Source organism: Vidua macroura, chromosome 3, assembly GCF_024509145.1.
Source record: "Vidua macroura isolate BioBank_ID:100142 chromosome 3, ASM2450914v1, whole genome shotgun sequence".
NCBI classification, from domain to species: Eukaryota; Metazoa; Chordata; class Aves; order Passeriformes; family Viduidae; genus Vidua; species Vidua macroura.
This window is the reverse complement of record NC_071573.1, coordinates 61,441,405-61,466,379: the sequence shown is the minus strand read 5'-3', so window position 1 is coordinate 61,466,379 and position 24,975 is coordinate 61,441,405. Positions and strand designations below refer to the sequence as shown.

The following is a 24,975-nucleotide window of genomic DNA, read 5'->3' as shown; positions in this document are numbered from 1 at the left end:
TACCTGGGTATGCCAGCAGTGCTGCTAAACTGAAACAAGGCTGAATTCTCACAATATATCCTCACATTAAAGACTACACAGGCTCAACAACAGGATAAACTGATTCAAATAAAAGCTCAGGTAAATAATCTGTTGTATTTAATACTGTTGTTGTATTGATATTTGGGGAAGTAGGGACCCCGCCTACAACGAATCTCCTCTTGATCTCAAATTCATGGAGATCACAAGTCATAGAGATATTTTCATCAAATCTGATGAGACCTTAACACAAAGCAGCAGAGGTTCCCCCCTTCAGGTCTCTACTTCACAGTTTCTACAATCTGCTTCTGGAGTAGTACCTGAAACTCAACTGCAGCACTTGCAGCTTTTGGAGACCTGGAAGGAATTTCTCCAGCTGGGGGAGTATGCAACCCATGCTAGTATGGCTTTTATGCAGCAGCTGCCACTATGCTTGACCAAATTCAACTAATAAATGTGTCAAACCTATGTTGATGTAGTCAGATCCCTAAGTAAGAAACTGGCACTAAATACGCCAAATTACTGACACATACTTGGGTTGGAGTGTTTATCAGTTGTACTTAATTCACTAGATTATTCCTCTTGCACATATACACAATTCCTAGCAGTCAAAAATTTTGCATGAAGGGAATTGCAAAGGGAGAAGCAGCCAGACGAAAGTAGTGACTGTTACTGCTTGTAGGGAAACACTTTACAGAGTAAATAAATATTGATAGTGATAAAACTGTGGATAGAGTTGTAAACACCATCTCCTTCTCTGTCCCTCCCAGTTCCCTGATTATCTATACTTCCACAACAAAGCAAATAGCTGACAAGATGAAAATCATCAAGGTAAACCTTGAACCTGGGTTTCCTCAGTATGAAGTGCAGAAGACCACACATACATAATTTTTGGCAAGAGGACTCGAGTATTTTCCATTGACCTTCAAGTGACAAATGGCCGAGCCATACAAGAGCATTCTTGTTGCTGTCCCGTGTCCTGTGCTGGAGGAGCAGTTTCCCAAAGGTCATGGAAGCAATGAGCATCCAGTAGCAGGACTCCCAGCAGCAGAGCTCAGGCTGTCTGGGGAGAAACCTCAGAAGAGAGGTTTGTGATAGGCTAAGTGCATCAGAAGAGAAAGAATGAGTGTGCTTGGAGTGGGATGACAGGGACCGTCATGTTGGCTGTGTGGCTGGATGCAACAGTCTATTATGTGCAAAATTCTGCATTCCTCAAATGTTAGGTTTGGAATGACAGGGAAATTTACCAATGGAAAATGCTGTGGCTTGAGAGCTGAAATAGACACTGTACCAAATGCATCCTTATCCCGTTGGCTACAGCAATGAGCACATAGATTCTGAAATATTTATGTTGGGAAATACATAGAATTGCTTAATCTTGATGTGAATTACAAGAGAAGTTCAATTTGAAGTGCAGTGGTACAAGACTTGTGAAGATGACCAAGTCAGAACTGGGCTGCCTGCACAATCTTAGTTTTATGCCACAAATACACTGTGAATTGAGCCCAGCTCACTCTTTCTAACAGCCCATGACGTCCCTTCTCTGTGTGCTCACACATAGGCTGGGAGCCTCGCTGTTCCATGACAAAACCTGGTTTTTATGGACTTTTTTAAAGCAATTGTTTTTTCAGGAGAACTGTGCAATAGTTTTTAATCCAAATTTTATTTTAGTGCAAGGTTAATTTTTCCTTTATGCGGTAATATGGATTTTTTTTCCCTGTCATACCTGGCTAGCGCTGACATACCACTCCCGGGCACGGCAGGAAAAATGTGCTTGACTCCGTCGCAAACTTCGTTTCCCAAGTGCCTTCTCAGAAAGCTATTTTCCACCCCCCGTCACAGCGCAGGTATTTTTTTTCCCCTGTCGGATAAGCTGACAAAGGCTAACCTAAATGGCCAGCACACTTCCAGGCGAAAACGCTTCCCGGCTCCGGGGAGCAGCCGTCGGGCAGGCACGTGCTGCCCTCCTCGCGCGGCGCCTCGTGCCCGCCCGGCGCCTGGATCCTGGAGCCGCGCTGCTCCCCCGGCCCGGCGCCTCCGGGCCGCTCCCGACGCGCGGGGCTCGGGGGCTCCTCCCGGGCCGCGCTCCGAGCCCTCGCTGCCCACCGGCCCCGCTCGCTCCTCCGCGGGCCGGCGGCGGGGCGGGGAGTGTGTGCGGGGGGGCAGGGGTGTGTCCTGCTCTCCTGCTCCCTGCCCGGGGCACCGGGGTCTCCTCTCCTCTCCCGGCGGCTGCGGCTCACTCGGCTGGCCGTCCCGCGGCGGGACGGGTAGGCTGCCCGGGAGCCATGGCTCGGGAAAGTTTGCCGCTGCTCCTGCTGCTGGTGGCGCTCGGCAGCCGGGGCCAGTCGCCGTCGCCGCCGCCGCCGCCGCAAAGAGGTACAGGGGAGCGGGGAGCCCGCGCCTCGCCCGCCCGGCCGGCCGGGACCGCGGAGTATGCGGAGGGGGAGGCGACCTCGCCACCAGCTCGGGAGTCCTTGTAGTGACGGGAGGGAGAGGGGACAGGGACCGGGCGTGACAAGTGACCCCCAGCCTGCAGAGAGGGGACTCGGCGGGCGGCACCACCGCTGGTACCTCGGTGGCCAGGCCAAGCAGGGGTCGCTGTGGGGGCCGCGCTTGCGGGGCCGGCACATCCCGCCCCCCGCCGCAATTCCCGGTCCTTCACACAAACGCTCAATGACCCGGTTCGGAGCAGCGCAAATGGGCAGCGCTGTGGCTGGACTCGCAGGGGGAAATCACGTAGGTGAGGGACCGCTGGAGGACGTGACCCCGTCCCCGAAGCGTCACACGGCGTTACGGGCTGATCTGCTGGCATCCCTTCTCCAGCCGGGATGTGCCCGTCTGCTGGCATCTCTGTGACAGGGGAAGCTTGATAAGCTGTGTTGAAACACGTGTGGGCTGCCTGTACTGCTTTTAGTTCAGGTGGCAATTTGATGCACTTAGCCCGTCACAAAGCTTTTCTGTTAAAAACGAACCACGACGGGAATGGGAATGGAATCAATTGTATCCTGCATGGGTAGTAAATGTCTTAGACATACCATTATCATGCATTATACAGTGTTTAGGTGTGTTGACAATACAAGGGGACTTTTTTGTTTGCTTTTTCAGTTAGTGTTCTGTGGAAAGATCAAAAAGGGTGTTGTACAGTTATGGGAGAAATAAACTTTAGTCAGTTTCTCAGCTCTCATAGGAAATCTTTAAAACCATTCTTCAGCCCTCAATATTCTTTCTGGTGCTTACATTTGTGCCATTTGTGCTCTTAACATTTTTAGCCTTGCTGAAATGAATTCAGTTAGAAGATACTGTGGGTGTGTCAAAATAAAATTAATTCAAGCCCCTGGATTAACAGCTATCTTTCCTTTGACCTTGATGTCGCATAATAGGGTGAACATTATTGATTAGGAATTTTTACAATTCAGGGTTTACATCGGAAAACATGATGCACTGACTCCTTAATATGAATTTTGCTGTGTAAGTATAAATGGCAGTTGATCAAAAGTCTGTGTAGATTAAAACTCATCCAGAATTAGACTGGGTTTAGATGATGACTTACTGGTAAACATTGAAGACTGGGATTTTAAAAGTAGAGCATTTAAAATACAGTGCATAATGCATCTTCTTCTTGCTGATTTTTTCTTCTTCTTTTTTTTTTTTTTCCCTCTAATTATTTTTTTGGCAAATATTGATGTGGCATTTCTTTTAGTATTCTCTAAAAATACTAAAAGAGAGAGCTCTTTCACATACACACACATACACAGAGACACTTTTAGAGAATGTCCTTTTGTTTATGCAGTATCACGGTTTCCTTTAACCTCAACAGTAAAGCGGCATGTTAATTATTTCCCTTTTAAATTAGAAGTGGGTGTCTTTGGTGTTCATCTGCTGCATCACTTATAAGTGAGTTCTGGTAATTCTATGAAGAATCCTAGGACTTTTGATTAAATGTTAATGTAGTGATGGGGCCTTGTAAACTTAACAATTGAATTCAAGTCCTGGCCTGCCATTTACTGTCTTCTAAATTTCTTTTTAAGATCTGTTGCAGCTGCTAGGAGGTGCTAGCACTATGTCGATGTCACTGTGTTGCCCACTACAGACAAAGAGATAATGAACTCTTCTGTAATGCAAAAAGTTAGGAAAGTCTGACTTCACTGAAGTCCTGGGGGATTTTTAGCGTGTACAAGAATGTTGCTGGAGTCATGGTTTGTATCTTTAGACTTACAGCTTTTGTTTTTCAATTTAAATGTTATTTGGTAATAACCATAACGTTGGATGCTTACTAATTGTTAGCACCAGTTGGATGTCTGCGGACAAAATTATGTAACAGAGCTGCAACACTTTGAAAAACAGTATTTGAGACATCACAATGAATTCCCATGTTGTTTTATAGAACAGAACATTTCAAGAACATTTTGCACCTCAAAGATGGGAACAGTCTGTATTTCTTTTTTTGTTTCTGTTCTTGTGGGTAATTTTTTTTCTTTTTAAATTGTTAGAAGACTTACTGTGGTCAGAAACCTGGAGTTAATTTCAAGCTGTTTTTTGTTATTGTTTTTGTTGTTTTTTAGCTACACATATTATCTGTTATTTTGTTGTTTGAACACTAAATAGTCATGCAGAATTTCTGTCATGGTTTTAATCCCAGCCATTGGCCAAATACCATACAGCCCCATACTCCTTCAACTCCTTCAAGTCCCAGCATGACTGAGGAGAAAATCAGATTGGTAAAAAGCTGGAAAACTCATGGATTGATATAAAGACAGTTTAATAGGTCAAGTAAAAGCTCTGCAGGCAAACAAAGCAAAACAAGAAATTAATTCACTGCTTCCCATGGGCAGGCAGGTGTTCAGCCATCCCCAGGAGAGCAGGGCCTTATCGTGCATAACAGTTACTTGGGAAGACAAACAGCATCATTCCAAACATCTCATGTTGCCTCCTTCTTCCTCCCACTTTATATACTGAGCATGATGTCATATGGTATGGAATATCCGTTTGGTTATTTGGGGTCATCTGTCCCAGCTGTGTCTCCTCCCAGTTTCCTATACACCTCCGGTCTCCTCACGAGCATGGCAGTACAAAAAAGCAGAAAAAGCCTTGGCTCTGTGTAAGGCCTGCTAAGCAATAACAAAACCATCTCTGTATTATCATCGCTGTGTTCAACACAAATCTAAGACACAGCCCCATGTGAGCCACTGTGAAGAAAGTTAACTCTACCTAAGCTGAAACCGGTGCAATTTTCAGAAAATGGAAGAATTAGAACCAGAAAAGCATGTACATTCTTCAACAGGGTTTCTTAAAGATGTGCTTAACTTGCAGTTAAGGTAAACTGACTGAAGTGCTGTGTAATGTTCCTTTGAATCTTGAACCTTGGTTCATCCTATTCAGTGTGGAATGGGAGAGAACCAAAATAGTAGTAATTTAGAAGGTAATGTAAAATTTCTTTTGATCTTGAATTCATGCATTTTTTAAAAAGGATCTCAATATCTGTTGTGAGAGAGAATGGAAGCTATGTGTCTGTGAAAGGTGTGAATAGAAGGGACGGGGCTAAGGAACGTACACTGCACAGTAACTTGATCTTTTATGTCAGCTGCTGAGTGGAGATAATTCATGGAGTACAGGTGCTTTTAGCATGTGTGGAAGGAAGTGTAAGTTGACTCCAAGTGGTGATGTATATAGGATGTTTGTAAAGTCAGAGTGAGATTTCTCACTCAAAAGAGAAATGAGGGGTGAACATCAGCAGGATATGACTAGTGCCTGTCTGTTAGGCAGTGGATGGTGTCAGGCAGGTCAATATTTTTAAGTCTCTCTGTAAGTGTACATTTTTTAAAGAAATTTCCTGAGAGTTTAGTTCAAAACTGTGTTCTGTGTGTTATGTCATTGCAACTAGGACTTACAAGATTCTTTCCCACATACAAACCTGGGTGTATATTGTATCCTATACTCTGAAAAGTCAAGAGACAAGGCTAATAGGACAAAAGTTTAGTATTTCAGATCCTAAGGATGAAGAATGTGGGTAGACTTAGATTCTCTCTTTCTTGAGACAAAAAACACCCCAGATGCTTTGTTTATGTAATCTGTAAAAGGAGAAGTCAAGTTTCCTTTTTCTTCATAGGGGTTTCTTTGGAGTAAGGTCAATTTCTAAACACCAACACCACCCAGCTCTAATCTTGTAATGGAGAGCATTTCCATCATGGCAGATGGCATTTAAACATTCAAAGCACTCTGCTGACTGTACTTGGAGAACAGAGCTTGTAAGAGATTTAGTTGGTAAACTTGCATTCTACTTTCCTGAGAAAACAAAGCTCAGATGATTGTTTATCAGGTTCTTCTCACCTAAATAAATTTTGAGTCTGTTACCCAATATCAGCAAATATAAAAAAGCAAGGCAAAAATCTATAAGATATGATCACTGAAAATCAATGGCTATTTAAGAGAAGTACTTTATCTTCTGCAAGAAGAAAGGTAGAATTTAGCCATTATCTTACCCATGCAGTCCATGTAAGTCAACATGTGCAGAACTCTGGCTTCAAAAATATGAAGGAGAATACATCCATTATGGAGGGCTGGCGTCTTAGAATCCGTAAAATTCTGTGTATTTTTTTTAAAGGACTTATTTAATGCAGCTTTGGGATTTTATAACAAGTAACAAACATTGTTCACTGAAGGTGTACTGCAGTATAGTGCGTTGTGTATGATCCCTTTTCACAGTCAGTCTGTATGCTGTTTAATGTTTTGGCAGATAATTTTTTTGGTGATCTGGAAATTACAATTTCTTTTCCTTTTTTATAATTGTTTATTTAAATGTATATGTACAAGATCATAATCAGTTCTAGCAACTTTTAGCAGTATTTACTGCTGTCTGATCAGTAGGGATTAACCAGCCCCAAAATGCTGTTCTCAAATATACAATCTCAATCCCAATCTCAATTTGTGATTGCTTTTAACTTTTTACTTCAAAACTGTTGTCCATATTACTTTCTTACAGTTTAATAACTGGCTGAGAAATTGAAAGCAGAGGGAATTAGTATGTGTTTAAGGTTTAGAATGTGAGAAATAGTAAAGGGCCAGCCTAAGGTGTTAGAAATAAGTAGAATTGCCCAGACTGACTGGAGACATAAGTTTTTTGTGTACATGCTTTAACTAGAAATAACCACAGGCAAAATGAATGAGGTAGGTCTTGTACAAGAATGTGTGAATTTCTCCAAGCAACAAATAAGAACATAAGATGGTACTTTATAAGGATGAAACTTTATATTTAACCTCCTTATTATTAATTTTTCCTCTGAGTTCTTTACATGAGTCATTCTTATTAGGCTTGAAATGCTAAAGTCAGAACAGTGGTTCTTTAACCTGTTCCAAAAATCTGCTTTAAAATAATACAGTAAACAATCATTTTTAATTAATTCAGGCTGGAGGAAGGAATCCACCCACACATGTTCTAATTTCTTATCCAGCTACTTGGACTGACAGTTTTTTGAGGTTATAGTACTTTGGAATAAGAGGCAGCATGAATTCTTGGTGCAGGGTGGATTTTTCTTTTCTTTTCTTTTTGTTTTTAGTTTCTTTCTCCCCCACTGAAATCCAGACTCCTCATATTTACAGGTCAGGAATGGTGGTGATGCCTTGTGGATACAAATAAATGCAAATGTGAATCCATGTGCATACCTAATGATCTCCTTTTCTTTCCCAACTTTTTTCATAGATAATAATTCCTAAATTACTGGATGTTTTTCTCCGAACCAAGAGTTCTGTTTAGAATATGTGAGCTCATATGTTACACAGTAGCAACTCAGGCCACACTAGCAATCTTATAGACCAAATCTTGCTTGCAAGGTTGTCCATAAAATAGAGACCAAAACTTTATATTGATTCGATCCATGTGTTTAAAATAGCAAAGGGAATTCCTTGTGTTTGCCAATAAAGCTATTTCATGAGCTGGCTCTTGCTGATGACTGCATGTTATTTATTCTCTTTTACCAGCTACTGTAGTTGATAGCCAATTCCTAGTTTCTGCTTTTCTGCAGCCTTCATGTTTTCTTCAATCCAAAACATGTAGATAAGAGAGATTATGAAGAAAATGGTATTTTGCACCACTTCTGTACTGTGGGTAAGGTTGAGATTAGACTTTTTAATAGTTTATTTTTATTAGAAAAATGATAAGATTTCCAGAAAAAAATAACTTGGATTTGTGTGATTTTTGTACTGACAAATAACAAAGATCTCTCAGGATTCTTGCAACACTCAAAACAAATAACTGTTACTGCTCACTTTTTTTTTCAGCAGTTCAGTCTCCATTAGTTACACCTTAGCGTCACAAGGATTTTCATAGGACTCTTGCACCCTGCCAGATTCCTCTAGCAGACATTAGCTTTGAATCAGACCTTGTAATAACATTAGACTGTAAAGCAGCTGTAGCAGCATTATGCCAGGGAACTCTTGTGAAAGCTCAGGAAGAATAATGAACATTCCTGCAGAGTGGATTATCCAAATACCATTACAATGCCTTGTTCTGTCTCAACTGACGTGTATGTACTACTGTCATGATTCATGGACTTAAAGATGTAATAAAAGAGAAAGTTGCTTAAAAGTGAACAAAATATTATATAAAATTTATTTTTATAGCTATATCAATTGTTTTTAATGGCACATTACTATATCTTCTCATTATTCACCTAACCCAATAAGTGGGGGTGTTCTTCAAGGTCAATTAGAAAGAATTAGAAGAATGCCTCTAAACATACTGCAATGTATTTTCCACTGCTACAGGAAAATGGAGCGATGCTGGGGATTGGCAATCAGGAGTTTGGAGGTGCAAGAAAAAGAAATCAGAACCTCTGTTTTTCTGCACATTTCCAGTGATAGTGAGAGTTGATTTAGGATTTAGTTTGGTTTTCTGCATACACACCTGCTTCTCAGATGGACCCTGAGAATTTTTTATGCCACTTTCACTCAGGCTACCTTTAGGTTTTGATGGGAGATGCTGAATGTGGCAATTTATTACTCTCTTTATGGTAACTGGTCAACAGCTTGTAATCCTGTTCCACAGAAATGTCTGGGTAATTGCACCTGTAAAGAATTGCATTATCTGTTAACTTTCCTGGCGTTTATCTGGCCCTGGAAATGCAGAACTACTGCTATACATTTGTTGCTGAATAACCTTTAGACTGGGAGAAGGAACAAATAGCATTATTTTTACATATCACTATGTTTCTAAGTATGTGCGATAAAATACTGTGTGTCAGTGATAACTATTTTGTGCATTTTCTGAGCACTTCTGCAATGGTGATAATATGAGTAGTCTGGATTCCCCTGAAAGCCACAAAGCTCTACGGAGCAAGAAATCCATGCCTTTCAAAGAGTTTGAAGTGACATGGCAAAAAATACAGGGCTTTTGAATTTGGTATGTGGAACTACCAGGAATGGAACAAGTATATCTGTGCAAATTGCAGAGCTGGTGATTGGGATGTGGTGTGCTTGCACATCTAATTTGACCATGTGAATTATGCATACGTTTTTGTCATGTCAACAAAAAGATTGCAGACCACCACAAGTACATTTCTTAGGTTTAACTCTAAGCCATCATTGACACTGCTGAATTAGTTAATATCACCAGAAAAAAACCTAATATTGATACTATTTCATCCCTGTGGATCACTTTTTTAGTCAACTTTTATGACAATTGTGGCAACACCCCAATTGTGAATATAGGATGTGGGAACATGTAGTTCATGGTATAAACCAGAGTACATTTCTCACTGATTTTTTATTTTGGTACAATTCGAGATTATTTTATATTAATCATTTCTTCTTCAAGATGATTGAGCCCTCATACAAAAAAGTTTTCTTTACCATGGGAAAAACACCCACACATTTAATTGAAAAATATATTTGTAATATGCTCACTGAGTTATTCTCTTAAGCACAATGTCTTTCTACAGCTGGATACAGCCTTCTAAATTAGTTCCATTGTATTAAGGTTGTGCGTTGTGTGGAATTAGAGTTTGTAAGTGTCACTTTTGGTATGCTTATTGTAGTAAATATGAGAAATATTTTCTAAATTCAGAGTAAGTGGGAAGCCTTTACATGCATGCCCTATAATCATTGATTATGCATGCAGCTTCAGCTTCTTCTCCCCACTGGAGCTTTGACATAGAGAGTAAGACAGTCATTTGCCAGAAAAATTAATAGTTAAATGCTTGTATCAACTTCATAGCTTGCTAACTAGAGGAAAAAAAGTACTGAATCTGCCTGCCATATTGGTAGGAGTTATTTAAAAGTGACTTTGAAGCTCACAGTTTAATTAGTGAAAGAACTTTTGTGGCATATAAAAATGATGGGAAAAGCAACAATAACAATAATCATCATCGTATGCATCACGACCTTGAGTCAGTTCCTGGTGAAATGAGGCACTGTCTCACAAGAATAAAGTGGAACTGAAGATGTTAAACTGAGTCATTTGTCTATTCATTGAGGATAAGCCTTGTCCTTTGGTCTGGGTTAGTACACTCATGATTTCAAATTTGGACGTATTTCTTGGAGAATAATATCTAAAGGAATCAATGTATGCACCTCGTTCTAATGTCTGGGTTCTTCATGATACTCACACGTCTGAAGGCTGTTTGTACAGTACTTTGCTTCCACTCACAGTATATATTTGTCCCAAAAGATCTATTTAAAACTTCTCTTATAAAGAGGTTTTTTATGTAGCTACTTGTTCTGCTGGTCTGCTTTTGGCTTGCACCTCAATTAAGTCCCATAATGACACTCAAAATAAAAATATTGCATGTGTGCCACAAGTAAGAGATCAGTGCTTGGTTTAGTATGTTACTTTGGACAGAGTGCAAAACTGTGTGTATAGTTTTTGCACAGTGTTTCTGTTTTTCATTATCTATAAAATCTGGGCTTTATTGTAGTAATTTGTGACTTTTCATTTGAACACATAACTTACAGATACATGTGAGATTACAGAAACATACATAGCTTGTCAGTGCTCATTTTAAAAGACATTGAGGAACACAATGTACTTCTTGAGGGTAAAAATTTGGGAGGCAAGACTATTTATGCATGTCTGTAAGAAGAAAAATAATAACTAAGTAGATATTCTGTGAGATTACTGCTAAGAAATGAAGTTTTTTGCTTCAGGAATTAACCTTTACTGACATGAAACCTTGTCTTTATATTCCAGGCTTTTTGGGACTAAGATAGAAGTGCCATATAGGCAGAGGTCGTGGGGTGCTGGATAACATGTATAAAATAGTCGATGAGAAAAATTGTGGTGATGAGCAAACCAATGAAAGGTACACAGTAATTTCTGAACACAGTAATTTGTGTTTAGCATTATAGAAAACATAGATAATATCCTTGGGGTTTTGATTAAACAGCAGGTACAGGAGGATAGAAAAGCTGATTTATGAAGTTACCAACTCTGGGTATAGAATTTCTTGTTAGCATGAAGATGTTTGTGAAATCAACTTTGATACAAATTAAAGCTGAGGAGTGCTTTCAGCTCAACAGCTCTAGGAGAAATAGGTATTTGAATTCAAGGCTTACGGAAGGTTGTAAAGAATTTCGTGTGAAAATGCTGATAAAGTAATGGCATTTTACAACTGATTGTTGAACAGGTTATATGAACAGCCTCATTACAGGAGAAATAGAAGACAGCAAATATGATGCTCATATTTAAAAAGGCCTCCCATGGTAAACTTGTAACTGCAGAGTTAGAACTGAACACATTTGCACACATATTAAAGTATAGAATTAGGAAAGACATGGATAAATGTGTTGTGTTGGCAAGATCCAGAGTGGGTTTTTTTATATTAGATGGTGAAAAAAACTGTCAAGGAATGTGAATTAGACATATTAAGAAGGGCTATAAGAGTAGACCTGGGTTTTCAGAAGAGCAGTTAAGAATATATCTGAGTATCATAAACTATGATTTCACAGAGAAAAAGGAAAGAACTCAGTTTATGGAAAAAATCATAAAGGTTTTGACAAGCTGTATGCCTGTCTAGGATGGAATTAGTCTTAAATTGAATTGATAGATGTGAACATTAGTTACATTGGAAGCTATTCAATAATTTTTTGTAATTGTTATAGTGGTCTGCTCTTCTTCACTTAACATGAGAAAATGCAGCATTCAGCTAAACAGGGTTCAGCTAGTTTCTTGCAACTCAGTTGTTAAAGATCCAGTAAGTAGCAAGTGTTCTGCCTGATCTAAGGTTTTATGACTGATCAAGAATTCCAGTTCTACACACAATCATTTATAGACCATCAATTTTCATGTGTATCTCACTATCCCTGTGGAAGATGGAATAATTTGTAGGCAGTCTGCTTCAAAAATGGTTTGTGGCTCAAGCATAGACTGTGCTTTAATCATCCACCTCACTTACATGTATTTGTAAAACAAACCTGTTTCACATTTCTCATGCAAGAAATTCTCAGTCTCACTTTTCCTTAATTTTATTTGTAGATATGTTCACAGAAAGACTTACGCCTGGAAACATTAAGAAGCGCAGCACAGAAAGTGTCACTGAATAGGCAGTGACAATAAGTTAGGAAAAGTAAGGCTTAAATAGATTCATAGTTTATGTAAATATAAGTTTGTATGAGTTGTTGGGAACTTCTGCTGTAACATACCTAATATGACCTTCAACTACTGCCTTCCTTCCTCTGCTGTAACAATCACAGCATGACTTGGATTGGAAGGGACTTTTAAGATCATCTTGTTCCAACACCTCTGCCAGGGGCAGGGATACTGGACCAGGTTACTCAAAGCCCCATCCAGACTGGATTTGAACACTGACAGGGATATGGTGCATCTGCAACTTCTCTGGACAACCTGTTCCAGTGCCTCACCATCCTCACAGTAAAGAAGTTCATCTAAACCAAATTTCTCCTCTTTGTTTGAACCCATTACTCCTTCCATCCCTGGCTTCCTTGTAGGTCTCTTTCAGATCCTGGAAGGTTTCTATGAGGTCTTCACACAAGCTTCTCTGCTCTAGGCTGAACAGCACTGATGTTGCAGCTTTGACAATAGAGAGTTTTCTTCCCCGTAACTCTTGCATGGGCTCTATCAGTTTTGTGCCAAAGAAGCTGAGTGGCTGAGCAGTGTGTGCCTAAGATAACTTTACAGACTCCCAGGCTAAAATGTGCCTGTAGGAACCTTTACGCTGCTCAGGTGCATGACTTCACACATGGTCCACAAAAGGTGAGCACTCTTTTAAGCTACTCTTGTCCCATAGTGTAGAGTGGTTTCTGGGAATTAAAAGGAAATTCAGGTGAAAGGTATGAAAATAAATATATCCAATTATCTGAAAATCCATTGATGAATGAATCCATTAATTGACCTAAGTATCTTTGTAATACATCATTTGGTTTCAAAGTGAGTCAGCATTGTTATGACAATGTAGAATGAGATGAAATTAGTTTCTTCAATCAGTTTAATAAACTCAAATAATTATTAAATTTAGTATTAAAAAGCCATTATACTCTGCATAGCAGACCTTTAAATTGCTTCTGGAATTAGTTTAAAAATGTAAAATCTATCTACAGTATGACAGTTCCTCTACAATTATTTTCTGGAAGTGAAACTGAACTTACATATTCCCTGTTAAACCAAATCCACAGACAGTCCAATGAAACAATTTTCTCTCAATCACTACCTGTTTTTCCTTTATGGCTGTTAGTTGAAATAATCTAAGTAAAATTGTGTGATATGTACTCATTTTAGAGGAAAGTTTGGTTTGTTTGAAATTCCAGTGAAATTCTTACTGGCTTCCTCGTGGCAAGAATTCAACTCCAAGTCATTATGGAAGAAGTATACAACAGAGAACGTAACATTTTGTTCTGTCTTACTGTTCTGCTGAACGTATTTGTGTGCAAACCATTTATTTCTACAATGTCTGGAAGAACAAGAGGGGCCGGAGGGTCCCAGGGGTGTCAGAATGTATTGTTAAACTGAAGCATTAGCTGCAGTTGAAAACTAGGGAATGAATGGCTACACAGAGCTATTAAGAAACATCTAGTGTTGTTTCCTGTTTAAATGAGGCTGTGTTTCTATCTTTGTATCAGCTCCTTTGACTAGCAATACCTTAACAGTAAACTAAAAAATTAAGCTAAACTAATCCTAGAAATGGTATGTTCTTTAAAATTACATATACAGATCCATAGTAGTCTCTTTTGTTAGGAATTAAACTTACTGTGTTGAATTTGAGATGTTTTCACTGTATCAGCTGGGCTGAAGAAACAGCTGTTCTAAGTCTGTGAGGATCAAAATATTGACATGTCATCATATGGTACTTCTGGAATCCCACTGTTTTGTTTCATAAACATTAATCACTCCTACATATGCACTTATGAGTATATCTGTGTTTTATGAAAAACCTGACGAGGAGTAATGCCAAACAGTAATATAATTCTTTATGTACAAATAATTCTTGTAATTTTTACCAGTGCTGAGAAACTTCAGCAAAGGATTCAGCCTTTATTGGATAAAGTGTCTTAAGAAGTAAGCTCAAGGTTTTAGAGGCTTATTCTAAAAGAATTCAGATTAATTTTTATTAGCAGAGCTAATTGTATCTGACACCTTATTAGATTTTAAGGTGGATTTAATGCGTAGGAGTGTATTTAGTGTTATTGGGCCTAAAGAGATTTTAAGATGTGATGCTTCTCATCCTTAGTTTCCACTAGGTAATATAATTAGCATGAAAGTGAATTAGTGTATTTGCTTTACATTTATTTACTTGTTTTTAAATTGGCAAGCACAACAAGCTGCTTTCTTCCTGAGTATCTTTGCAGCGTTCTTTTTAAAAAACCCTGACATTTTACCTATTTTATCTCTAGTTAATGGGTGTTCTCTCTTACTAAAATCTTAACTGAATTTTTGTCCCTGGTATTCATCAGAGAACTTAAGCTTCATCACAGAACTTAAGCTTCATCACAATGTATGTTGTTCTACCTAAGATGGAACATATATAATGGTTAGAATTACTGCATGTTGCCAAGATGCATTAGAATTCCAACCAAATTAATTATCTAGGGCTTTCAGAATTTGGCAACAGTTTTGGGTAAATCTGTAGTTTTGATACTAGACTATGGGTGTAGGACTGAGACAAAGAGCATGTAGTTTAAAGCTGACAGATGGCCCTTAGACATGACCTAGCTATAGCAATAGAGACTGCAAGGAGAAACAAGTAAGGAGATTGTAGCTATTCTGAGGCACTTTGCTTTTTAAAATAGTGTTCTTAAGAACATCCTTGACTTGAAACAGATCATATTTCCCACCCTTGGAAGAAGCCTTTTTGTGTTCAAATATGTTATACTACATCCCCTTTCTCTTGAATGTTTCTGCATAACTTCCATTAAATCGAAATTTTTGTGTCTGTCTAGAAGAGATGTGCACTTGGAAGGTGAGCTAAGCTGTTCTTTCCACATTCATAAATGAGGTCTGTAAACTGCTCTTTAGATAACTGCATTGTGCTTTTGGTATAGTGGACTTATAATGGAATACTGAATTAATTTTCGTATTCTAGTAATATTATTAAATATAACACGTTCATGTCCTCTGCCCACAAACTTATCCTTGGATCTGGCAGCTTACTGTGGTACAAGACCTGAAAGGGAAAGATGAGGTGAACATACCTTGAATAATTTATTTGTGTGTCAGTCTTCAGCCTCATAAAAAAGGCTCAAGATGATTGTTTTAATAGGCCTGGAAACAGTAATAATTCTTCTCTTGGAAATATGTTGTTGCAAAGCAAGAGACTCTCTTGTCAGGATATTGTTGCATTCAGTTATTTGAAATGTGTGATGAGGGATTGTTGTTTTCCTTAAAATCTGTAATTAATCTGCTTGAGAGAATATGGGGTCAGGTTTCCTTCCCAGATAGGAGTATTCAAGCACAGTGTTCCCGGAAACTCTCCTGGCTGATGCTTTTCAAGCAATGCATGCCATGATGCACACACACACATATATATATATATATATATATATTTCACACATATTCTGTTACTCTAGTCCTGGTGAATATGGATGATTAGCCCCACATGTATCAGTTGACTAGAAAAATAGCAACATGGTGAATCTGTGGGTTTAAAATATGGTATTTGTGTTAAGGTGATTCTCAGTGGTGTGGAGAGAATGGTGAAGCGGGCCCTAGAAAAAGTTGTGTAAATAGAGATACTGTCCTTTATTTAAGAGTGGTACACTTTCAATGTTCTTGTTCTACATGCTCAGTATGGGATTTTTGAAAATTATCCAGTTATTGTTTTAGAGGAATGCTTAGTGTTTGCAGAGTTGAGCCACAGAAGGACAAGTAATGCATGAAGGATGCAGAAGTTTAGTGGCCTTCTAAATCAGGTCACAGCCTATGTTTTTGCCTTTGATAACAAACTCTTGTAAACTGGATATTTGAACAACATAAATAGGAAGTTTTAAATTTAAATAAAGGTTAAAAAATAATGCCCTAGATTTGCATCTGGCTTTTGTTACCAGTCTTAGAATGCTGCCCAGAGCAACAGCATACTGCATGGGAAATCTGATAACGTTGTGAATCTTTCAACCTTATGCATTCTAATCTTAGTGTGGTTTCCTGTAGTATTGCTGATATGCCAGATAAAACAAGCTTGGATCCAAAATCAACCTGTTATAAATGGATGCTCTCTATTACCCCTATTTGTCCTGTAATCTGTGATTAACTGTTCCCTATCACAAAAGGGAAAACATTATTATATTCAGTTTTGTGTGTAGACTTGCTTCCAAATGGTAAGCAATTGCTGTTTACATGACTGTTTAGTTCAAGTGCAGTTACTTTTTATATTATGCTACATTTATGTGCAGAAATACTTTTATTCAAAGCAGCATCTTCAGGGTAACCAACTACTTTCATGTTTCTTCAGTGGCTGTAAAACTTTTCATCATAGTGATGTAATTATCGTGATTTGGCATCCTCAAAGTAAGCTTTTAAAAAATTTAGTTGAAATTATATACAATAGATTACTTATGAAGATTAAATTCCAACAGCAAAATTTAGTATGAACAAATAAAAGTACTCATTTTGCTTTTTCTGAAGGCTAAGTAGAATTTATAAATAAAAATACTAAGAGTTGGTCTCTTTCATTCCTTTTTTCCTGTCTGGGCAAACTTCCATCAGATGTTTAGACATGAACTCCTAAATCTACATTTCCTAATTACACTGAGAGACTTTTGGTGGTTTTGTGCTCTAAAATACATAGTATTACACAGTACTACTACTACCCCCCATTTCACATTAAAATTAAGGACCAAAATTAAGGATTTTCACATTCGTAAAGAGACAAGCAAGTCTTGCTGCTCTCTTATGCTAGAAGTTTCTTAACATTGTATTTCTCTAACTCAATATGTAATTTCAAGAACATAACCAAAAAAAGAAAGCTACCTCAGATACCTGAGCCACTGAGACATGAAGTGCCGGAGGAAGTTAGCATCAGCACGTGGCTTGATTAGGGAGATGTTCTGTCAGTCATTGACAGAGTTGTTTTAGAACAACTGTTTCATACAGGACATCAGAGTACATGTTTGGGGTACTCTCATTTTTCTTCTAAAGGAGGCTTGCTCAGATCTAAATAGAGAGATTAACTGTCCCAGATTTAGGGGCTTTACTTTCTTGCCTTATGCCCTGGTACTGTTAGAAAAAGTGGAGGTCATGAAGAAAGACCTAATGTAATTGAAAGTGGATTATATAATTAGCAATTGAGACCAATATTGTTTAGATAGAAAGGCAAAGAAAGAATAGTAATGAGAAAAAATATTGGTGATGTTACAATATACTTTTCATGGTGAAAGACTAGACTAGACTAGTCTCCATAATTGAGAAATGCTTCCCTTTGTTTTCTGAATCAAATTAATATTCAAGAATTCAAGAGAACAGGTTGAGTAAGAATTATGAAAATGCCTACTCCTTCCCTCTCCTTCTCAAGTAGTATGGAATTTGGCCAGTGTCCTAGGAGTTGAAAATCACTTATTTAAGTCCTTTTGGACAATTATGGATCAGTCCTCTGTACTTAAGCTTGATTTGATTTATTTCAAAAATTATATTTCTGATGTCTTATTAAATGTGGAAGAGTGTAAAAATTCACAAATCATGTACTACTTCATGGAGGTGACAGTAACTGAAGTCATAGAAAATGAGCAATACTTGTAGTATTGCTAGGAGTGAAGTTGAAATAGGAAGAACTAGAACAAGTCAGAAGCTGAGACCTAGTCTGAAAAACTCAAAACTTCCTTTTCTTCTTTTGTGATGTTGTTTTTGAGTACTACATGTTGACCATAGTTTGTCTATAGCTTGCTACAAGTGCTGCAGGCAAACAAAGTTTATGCAACCTACAAAGACACACAATTAAAGTTTTCAGTGGCAAAACTGGCAATAGAAACCAACTACCAATGTCTTCTGTAGCCATTGTATTACACAGATATATTCACTGAGAGTTAAAAAGACATGGTTTTAATTTGCTGTATAATGCAGCTTTTCTGTGAAGAAATTGCATCTGTAAAATACTACTTGCAGCTGTAGTTATGGTTTAGTGACAGTAGTTAATTAAAGATTGCTGTTATGAAAGGAAAAGGAAGCATATTTCCAGCTTTAATTTTGAAATACATGTAAGCTGAATTCAAGAAGTAGGTATGATTGTAACTTTTGTAAACCCATGAGAAGATAAGAACAGGAAACCCTTGTTCTTCTTATAGTGGCACAGTGTCAAAATGATATTTTTCATCCTATAATAATTTACTTTGATCTGTCTAGATAGTGCAGAGAATTCTGCATGCCTGTCAGGAAATTGAAGCCAGTAAAATATTCCATACATCAGGATTACAATGTCAGGGAAGAAAGCATAAGAACATGGCAGATTTGATGTAGTGAGAACCACATGCCTAGGAACTCACAACAGCAGAAATATTTTCCAATGTTGTTGTGTAAAGTTTGCTGATTGTTTTTTTTTTTTTCAACTAATTTAATTCTATCTTTCTGAAAAATAAATAGCCCAAGAAATCAGAATCATGTCTGGAACTTGTCTTCTGTATTTATAAGGCAAAGATAGTACCTAATGCCAGGCAATGATGTCTTAAAATTGAGGTTTTCTGTATTATGAGACCAGCCTTATGGCATCTGAATTTGCAAAAACAGGGATATAAACCAAATCTCCTAGAACACACATCACCAGTACACAATTTTTCATGGCTATTCCCATCCTTTTCTTTCCCCCCCTCTCCCAGTGGAATCTTCACTACATAGTTTTTTTGGGAGCAGGGATCTAAAAGAGGTTCGTTGTAAAGCCTGTGTTTTAACAAGTTGGCGCATGTCATAAAGTTTTCTGAGGTAAAGTTTCTTCAGTTTCTTCAGTTCTTTTGTCTTTTTCAAAGGGCATGGGTTATGATCAGAATTTTTGAAAACGTGAATTTATGTTGTAAAATGGAAATGTTGTGTTTCATTTGTGTAGCATGACAAACCCCAAATATTGTGAAAGGAGCAGCTGTGTGTGATCTCCATTACCTTCAGAGAATAGGTGTGGTTCATGCTTACTACCTCACTAGATTTGTGTACTTCTATTTGAAAGGAACTTGGCTATCTTGTCACTGAAACTTAATAAATCAAATATAATGTAGCTGTTTTCCTTTGAGATTTTTTTTGTACTTTCTAATCCAAAGCTGAGCCAACAGAAGATTCTTTCCCTTAGTAACATCAGACATGACAAACAACTGTTGTTGGGAAGTCTGCCTGTCCTTTTGAGTATATGGGTTGCAATTATGCGTGACCCAGAGGTAAATGTTGACATTGCATACACTGCAGAGGGTTCTTTCAGTACGTGTGGCAAGTGGGCTAGCACAATTTAAAGGCCTTTTCAGCATTCCTCAATATTTGGCTTGTAGAGGTTTGAGGAAGATGTTGAAAATTGGGAGGCAGTATCTGTGGTGCCTTTTCTTAAACTCTCTGCAGCATATGGAACATATATAAAGTTACCTGATCAGCAGAGAACTGTGAACATTTTTAATGAATGTATTAAAGCCAGATGAACACCAGATACTTGTTTTTTAAAGCCTTTTATTAGAATTTAATAATTTTTAATTCGGTGAAAGAGCCACAGCTCTATTTTTAAAGAATATCTAGCATGGGCATTATGAGCCATTGTGGACGCTCAATTTACTGTTTGCACTCTTGAGAGCTTGAATGCTGTTTCAAGATTTTGGAAGCCTGCAGCATTTCTGGATCTGACTTTTTAATGTGGTCTCTTTTCATGAATAAGGGAAGCCTTAGCTTACATACAAATATAGTTAGGCTTAGAATTTGAACCAGGTACAGCTTTCTTCAGCAAAGAAGAATAATTCAGGCTTAGATGCAACAGTGGTGGTCTTGGAGTCCTTTAGGCACTGGTCCACTGTGGTGTTTCAGCATTTGGCATGAAGGAAATAACAGGTGAAGACTGTCTGTTATGCTCGCACTGGAAATCAAATTCAAGAGGATTTTACCCTTAATCCTTTGACTTTGTTATATTTTCTAAAAAGGTATTAGATTTTGACCTGGCAACTTATTTTCTAACACCAAAATACGAAAAACTAATGCTGCTTACATCTTTATATTTCTGTAATTTTCTCTCTCTTCTTTTCCCCCATGATGTTCTTTTTCCCATCTCTACTATCTGACATTTACTTGAAAATTATTTGTTATAGAAATCCTCCATTATATATTCAAAGATGAGGTCCGAGAAACCATAAATCTTACTTTTTAAGCCCAAAATGTTCACTAGGCTAGATATTTCATTCCTTGAAAAAAAGACTGTGAAACAGGGAGACAGTAGAAGCAACTAGGATGTTACACTGACTTGCCTGCAGATTAGGTAGTGAATTGGGCAAGATTTGTCAAGATGATGTTATGAGGCAAATCCATGTAACTGTGGGTCTGGTTTCAAGCTTTCTAATCTGCTGGACTCTGTCAGATATAGAGGGATGAGATAATTGAATAGACCAACTAGTTTACACAGGGAAAAATTAATGAGCTTTATGGGTGCCCAATTCTTTGTTTAGATATGGAAAGAAGGTACCTTAATAATACCTTTATCTCATCAAAAGACTCAGGGAAACAAGTTTTAAGTTTCTGCAGCTTGTAGGGAGAATTTTTTTGAAACCCCAGTAAATTCTCATGAAATGACATTTGTGATCTGCTAATAGCCACCTTCCCTTGGTACAGAACTTGCTAATAGCCACTTTCCTTTGATGCAGAACTCAATTCAGGAAAACATGAGAAATTACTTGCAGCTTGGGGTTGTGGGGCGTATAGGGGAGGCAAGATCTTTAAAGAGATGAATGGCTGTAGTTTGGTGGAGAAGTAAAAATTTCAGGAACATGAACTTAGAAATCTTCTTAAAGGCTTGTGAATAATGACACGGGTCTATTATGGACAGAAGTTACCTTTATTGCATGCTGTAGATCTGTCTCGGCATTTAAATATCAGGTATATGTGATTATTTTTCCTCTGGGTGCTATTGCTATATGTGCTATCTGGGACGTCCCATATATTTTGTCTGTATCTAAGGTACTCTAACAAGCTTTTTAAAAAATATAAGACACTCAATTCCATATTAACAAAACACAGGATAACTGTTTTTCTGTGGTCTCTGCAAAGACATATATGTTCATAAAGTAAAAAATATTCAGGCTTTAAAACTCACATAATAATTTAGATTAGAATAGCAAGACTTTGTCATGGAGAATATTGAGCTATGTGTGATGTTACATAAACTGGCTTTTTGGGAGCATGAAATGACTGCAATTACAGTCAATGAAGTACTGAACATTATAGCTGAACTCCACTAAAGTTAAACTGCATTTGACAGAATCAACAATTCAATAGAGTACAGATATCTCTTTCCTTCCTTCCTGTATTTGAGTGGTGGTAAGTGCAGGCTTGTTGTGAAAGTACAGATAAAGTGTATTTCTCTGCATGTGATCTCAGTGGTACTCCTCTATGAAAGATAACTTGGCTGATACATGACAGCTCTGACTTAAACTATGTGTGTTCATTTGTAACAGGATGCATGCACAAGCAGTATTCCTGGCAATGGATTCACTGTCTATATATTGTCTTAAAAGTTGTGGTGTTTTATAAAATTACGTTAATTTTAAGTAAGCGTGTAAATGTAGATTTATATAATTATGTAGTAATCTATACAGAGACTCAATATCTGCTCAAGTATAATACATTTATTAAGCACTGTATTCAAGGAATAGTGGAGATATTTTATATATTAATCAAACTAAATTAAAACAGAATATGTGTTAGTTAAAGCATAATCTATTTCTTGAGGAGTTCTCGTAAATGTCAAATACTCAGAGAATTACTGTAGTTTACATTAAGTAATAGTAACATTATTTTAGAAGACTGACAATTGCTTGCCAGTATTACATAGATAGTGAAGGTGTAAGGGAAGAAAACTCCTGAGGAGTTAAAAGGCTGAAATCCAAGACCTGTGATTTTGTGCTTGTCTTGTTATGAAGTGCATTGAGGCTGTGTTACTCAGTCAATACCTAGCAGCCAGGTAACTAGCCCAAAGCAGGCATGCTTAAAATATCATAGCATATTTTCTGTTCTGTTTATGGTGCAGTTTGAAATGCTGATTGCTTTGACCAGCAACTGGGGGCATTCAGACCAGAGTCAAGGTGCCATTCTGCTGCTTTCAGAATCAAAACTAATCATTTGACTACCTAAATCCCATTTAAGTACACAATAGTTTATGTAAATTAAATTGGATGAACTTATTTATCAGCCTATGGGTCTTCCTTAGTATGCTAGAACATTTTTATCTATGCAAAAAAATGAAATCTGAGCTGTTAAATATTGTGTGCTTGTTGGAATGGAAATAGAGTCAGCGGAAGGGGTCTGCCATTCGGTTGTGAGAGAAAGAGACACAAATGCTGGGTGGCTTGTCTCACTGTTAATTCTTCATAGAATAAATGAGCAAGTAAGACCAATTGTGTTTTAAATTTTAGGAACTCCTAGAAAAGGGGGAACTTTAATTTATTTTAATGCCTGACACAGAAGATGATGATAGGCATGCACAGAGTTGAAAAGCTGTTGTTCTCTGAGAAGTAGGGGCAGGGAGAATGTCAGGACTCAAGCAACTTTTGCATGGCCCAGATCACAAACATATAAATTCCTTTTCTGCCACTTTCCCATGTTTTTAGCACAGAAGTAAATTACAGTTTACTTGGATGGTATTTTGAACAACACTTAGTTTTCTCAAAAAGATATGTCTTTAGTTTTTCTGTTCAGTCTTTAAAATATTTTGGTCTTGATTTTGAATAGCTTTAATCAAAAGGTTGTAATTTTGAAATTTGTGATTTTAGCCTATTTTTTCTTAAATCCTATTGCCTTGCAGCACATGATTCACACCTTGGAACAATATAATTATTCTCTAATACTGCTATTTTTCTATGATATATTGTACTTTATGTGTGAAGTACAGAAATTCTTAAAACTGCAGTGTTTCTGTTCACTGCCAGATTGTGCCTTTGGATGGTTATAATCAGGAGATACATACAGTTACTCTGGAATACAATTCAGCTGAAGAAGTATATACATATTTTGAGGTTATGGTCAATTTATCAGGGCTAGTAGTCCAGGTTATCATTTACCTGGCATCTAATCTGTAATTTAACGCTGTTCATGTTAAAATACACTCTATGTAGTTTTTAATTTCAGGTGTTGTGATATAGTTTTTCCATATGTTTCTACAAGACTTTCATTGTGTCACTTTCTTTTAATGATTTTTTAAACACAGTAGTACATTTGCTGTTGGGAGGAAAATGTTTCTAACAGCCTTTCAGTGTTACATAAGGTCTTTCTGTTCTGCAGTTGTAGAGTTTGTCACATCTTGTAGATGATGTAACTTACTTAAATGTGCAAGTGGAATGATTGAAAATTTGCAGCAAACAAGCCAAGTGTCTGTATTTCACTTTGCTCACCTCCTGACTTCACCTTGACTCAAAATGTCACTCCCATACTTATGCTGGAGGACTGATGTATTATTCATTTTAACTCCCATTTTTCTTTCTGCCTTCACCAGCCCCACAGAATTGCTGTGCATTATGAAATGTATGTGTAAGGATTGCGCCATGTCTGTGTAGATTACAAGCTGTGGTTTTGCTTATCCAGTATAACTTAGAGGCACAAATCAAGCTTTGAAGGCATCAGATTATACTGTGATATCTGTAAGTGCAAATTTCAATCAAATGCCACATAAGTAAAATATTTCATTTACTGTTTGGAAGCCTTTCAAGTGATTTGTGCTTGAGATTTGCATATCACAGTCAGTGGCCTTGCTGTGAAAAAGTCTTCTAGTTTGAAGTGTTCTGAAATGTTAGTTGTTTGGTTTCATGCAATTACTGAGGGATCTGCTGGTGTTTAGAAATGTTACACAAAGAAAATCATTATTGTATGGGGGATGACACATTTAGGGGAAGAGATGGAAAATTACAAAAGAATAGAAACCAAAATAACTCTCATTTTTCATGGTGAAGAGCTACACATATTGCATCATTGAGCAAACGACAAGCATAATTTTAATCTTCAAACTACCCTGCTATGTTCAATATCATAATATAAAAACCTCCAGGCTTCAGGTAACTAGAACACACTAAGTATTCACCAAATTAAGCACTTTAATACTATCAAGAATAAGACTGGTTTTTGTTTAAATGTGGTTTAAACATAATGATTGGTAGTAACATCTTGTAGAGGTGGATGAAGGAGGGTGATCATTCTGCATCCTCTTGTGCAATCCAAACAATCTTTCCCACCACTACCTTGAAGGTTCACTACTTTGTAGTACAGGAAAGGATATAAGGGAAAAATGTGAGAATGGAAGAGAGAATCCTGAATGAATAGGAAAAGGCACAGTGCTGAAAAATGAAATTCAGTATCTTTTTAGCACATGT

The 24,975-nt window shown here is 37.7% G+C and overlaps 1 protein-coding gene across 1 annotated transcript in view; it reads left to right on the top strand.

Annotated features, from left to right (window-relative positions):
- The first annotated feature begins 1,910 nt into the window (after window positions 1-1,910).
- Window positions 1,911-24,975, top strand: part of LAMA2 (laminin subunit alpha 2) — a 336,361-nt gene continuing 313,296 nt past the window's right edge. The window contains exon 1 of the mRNA XM_053973291.1: window positions 1,911-2,394. Within this exon, the coding sequence (XP_053829266.1) occupies window positions 1,911-2,394 (484 nt within the window). The remainder of the gene's footprint in view (window positions 2,395-24,975) is intronic.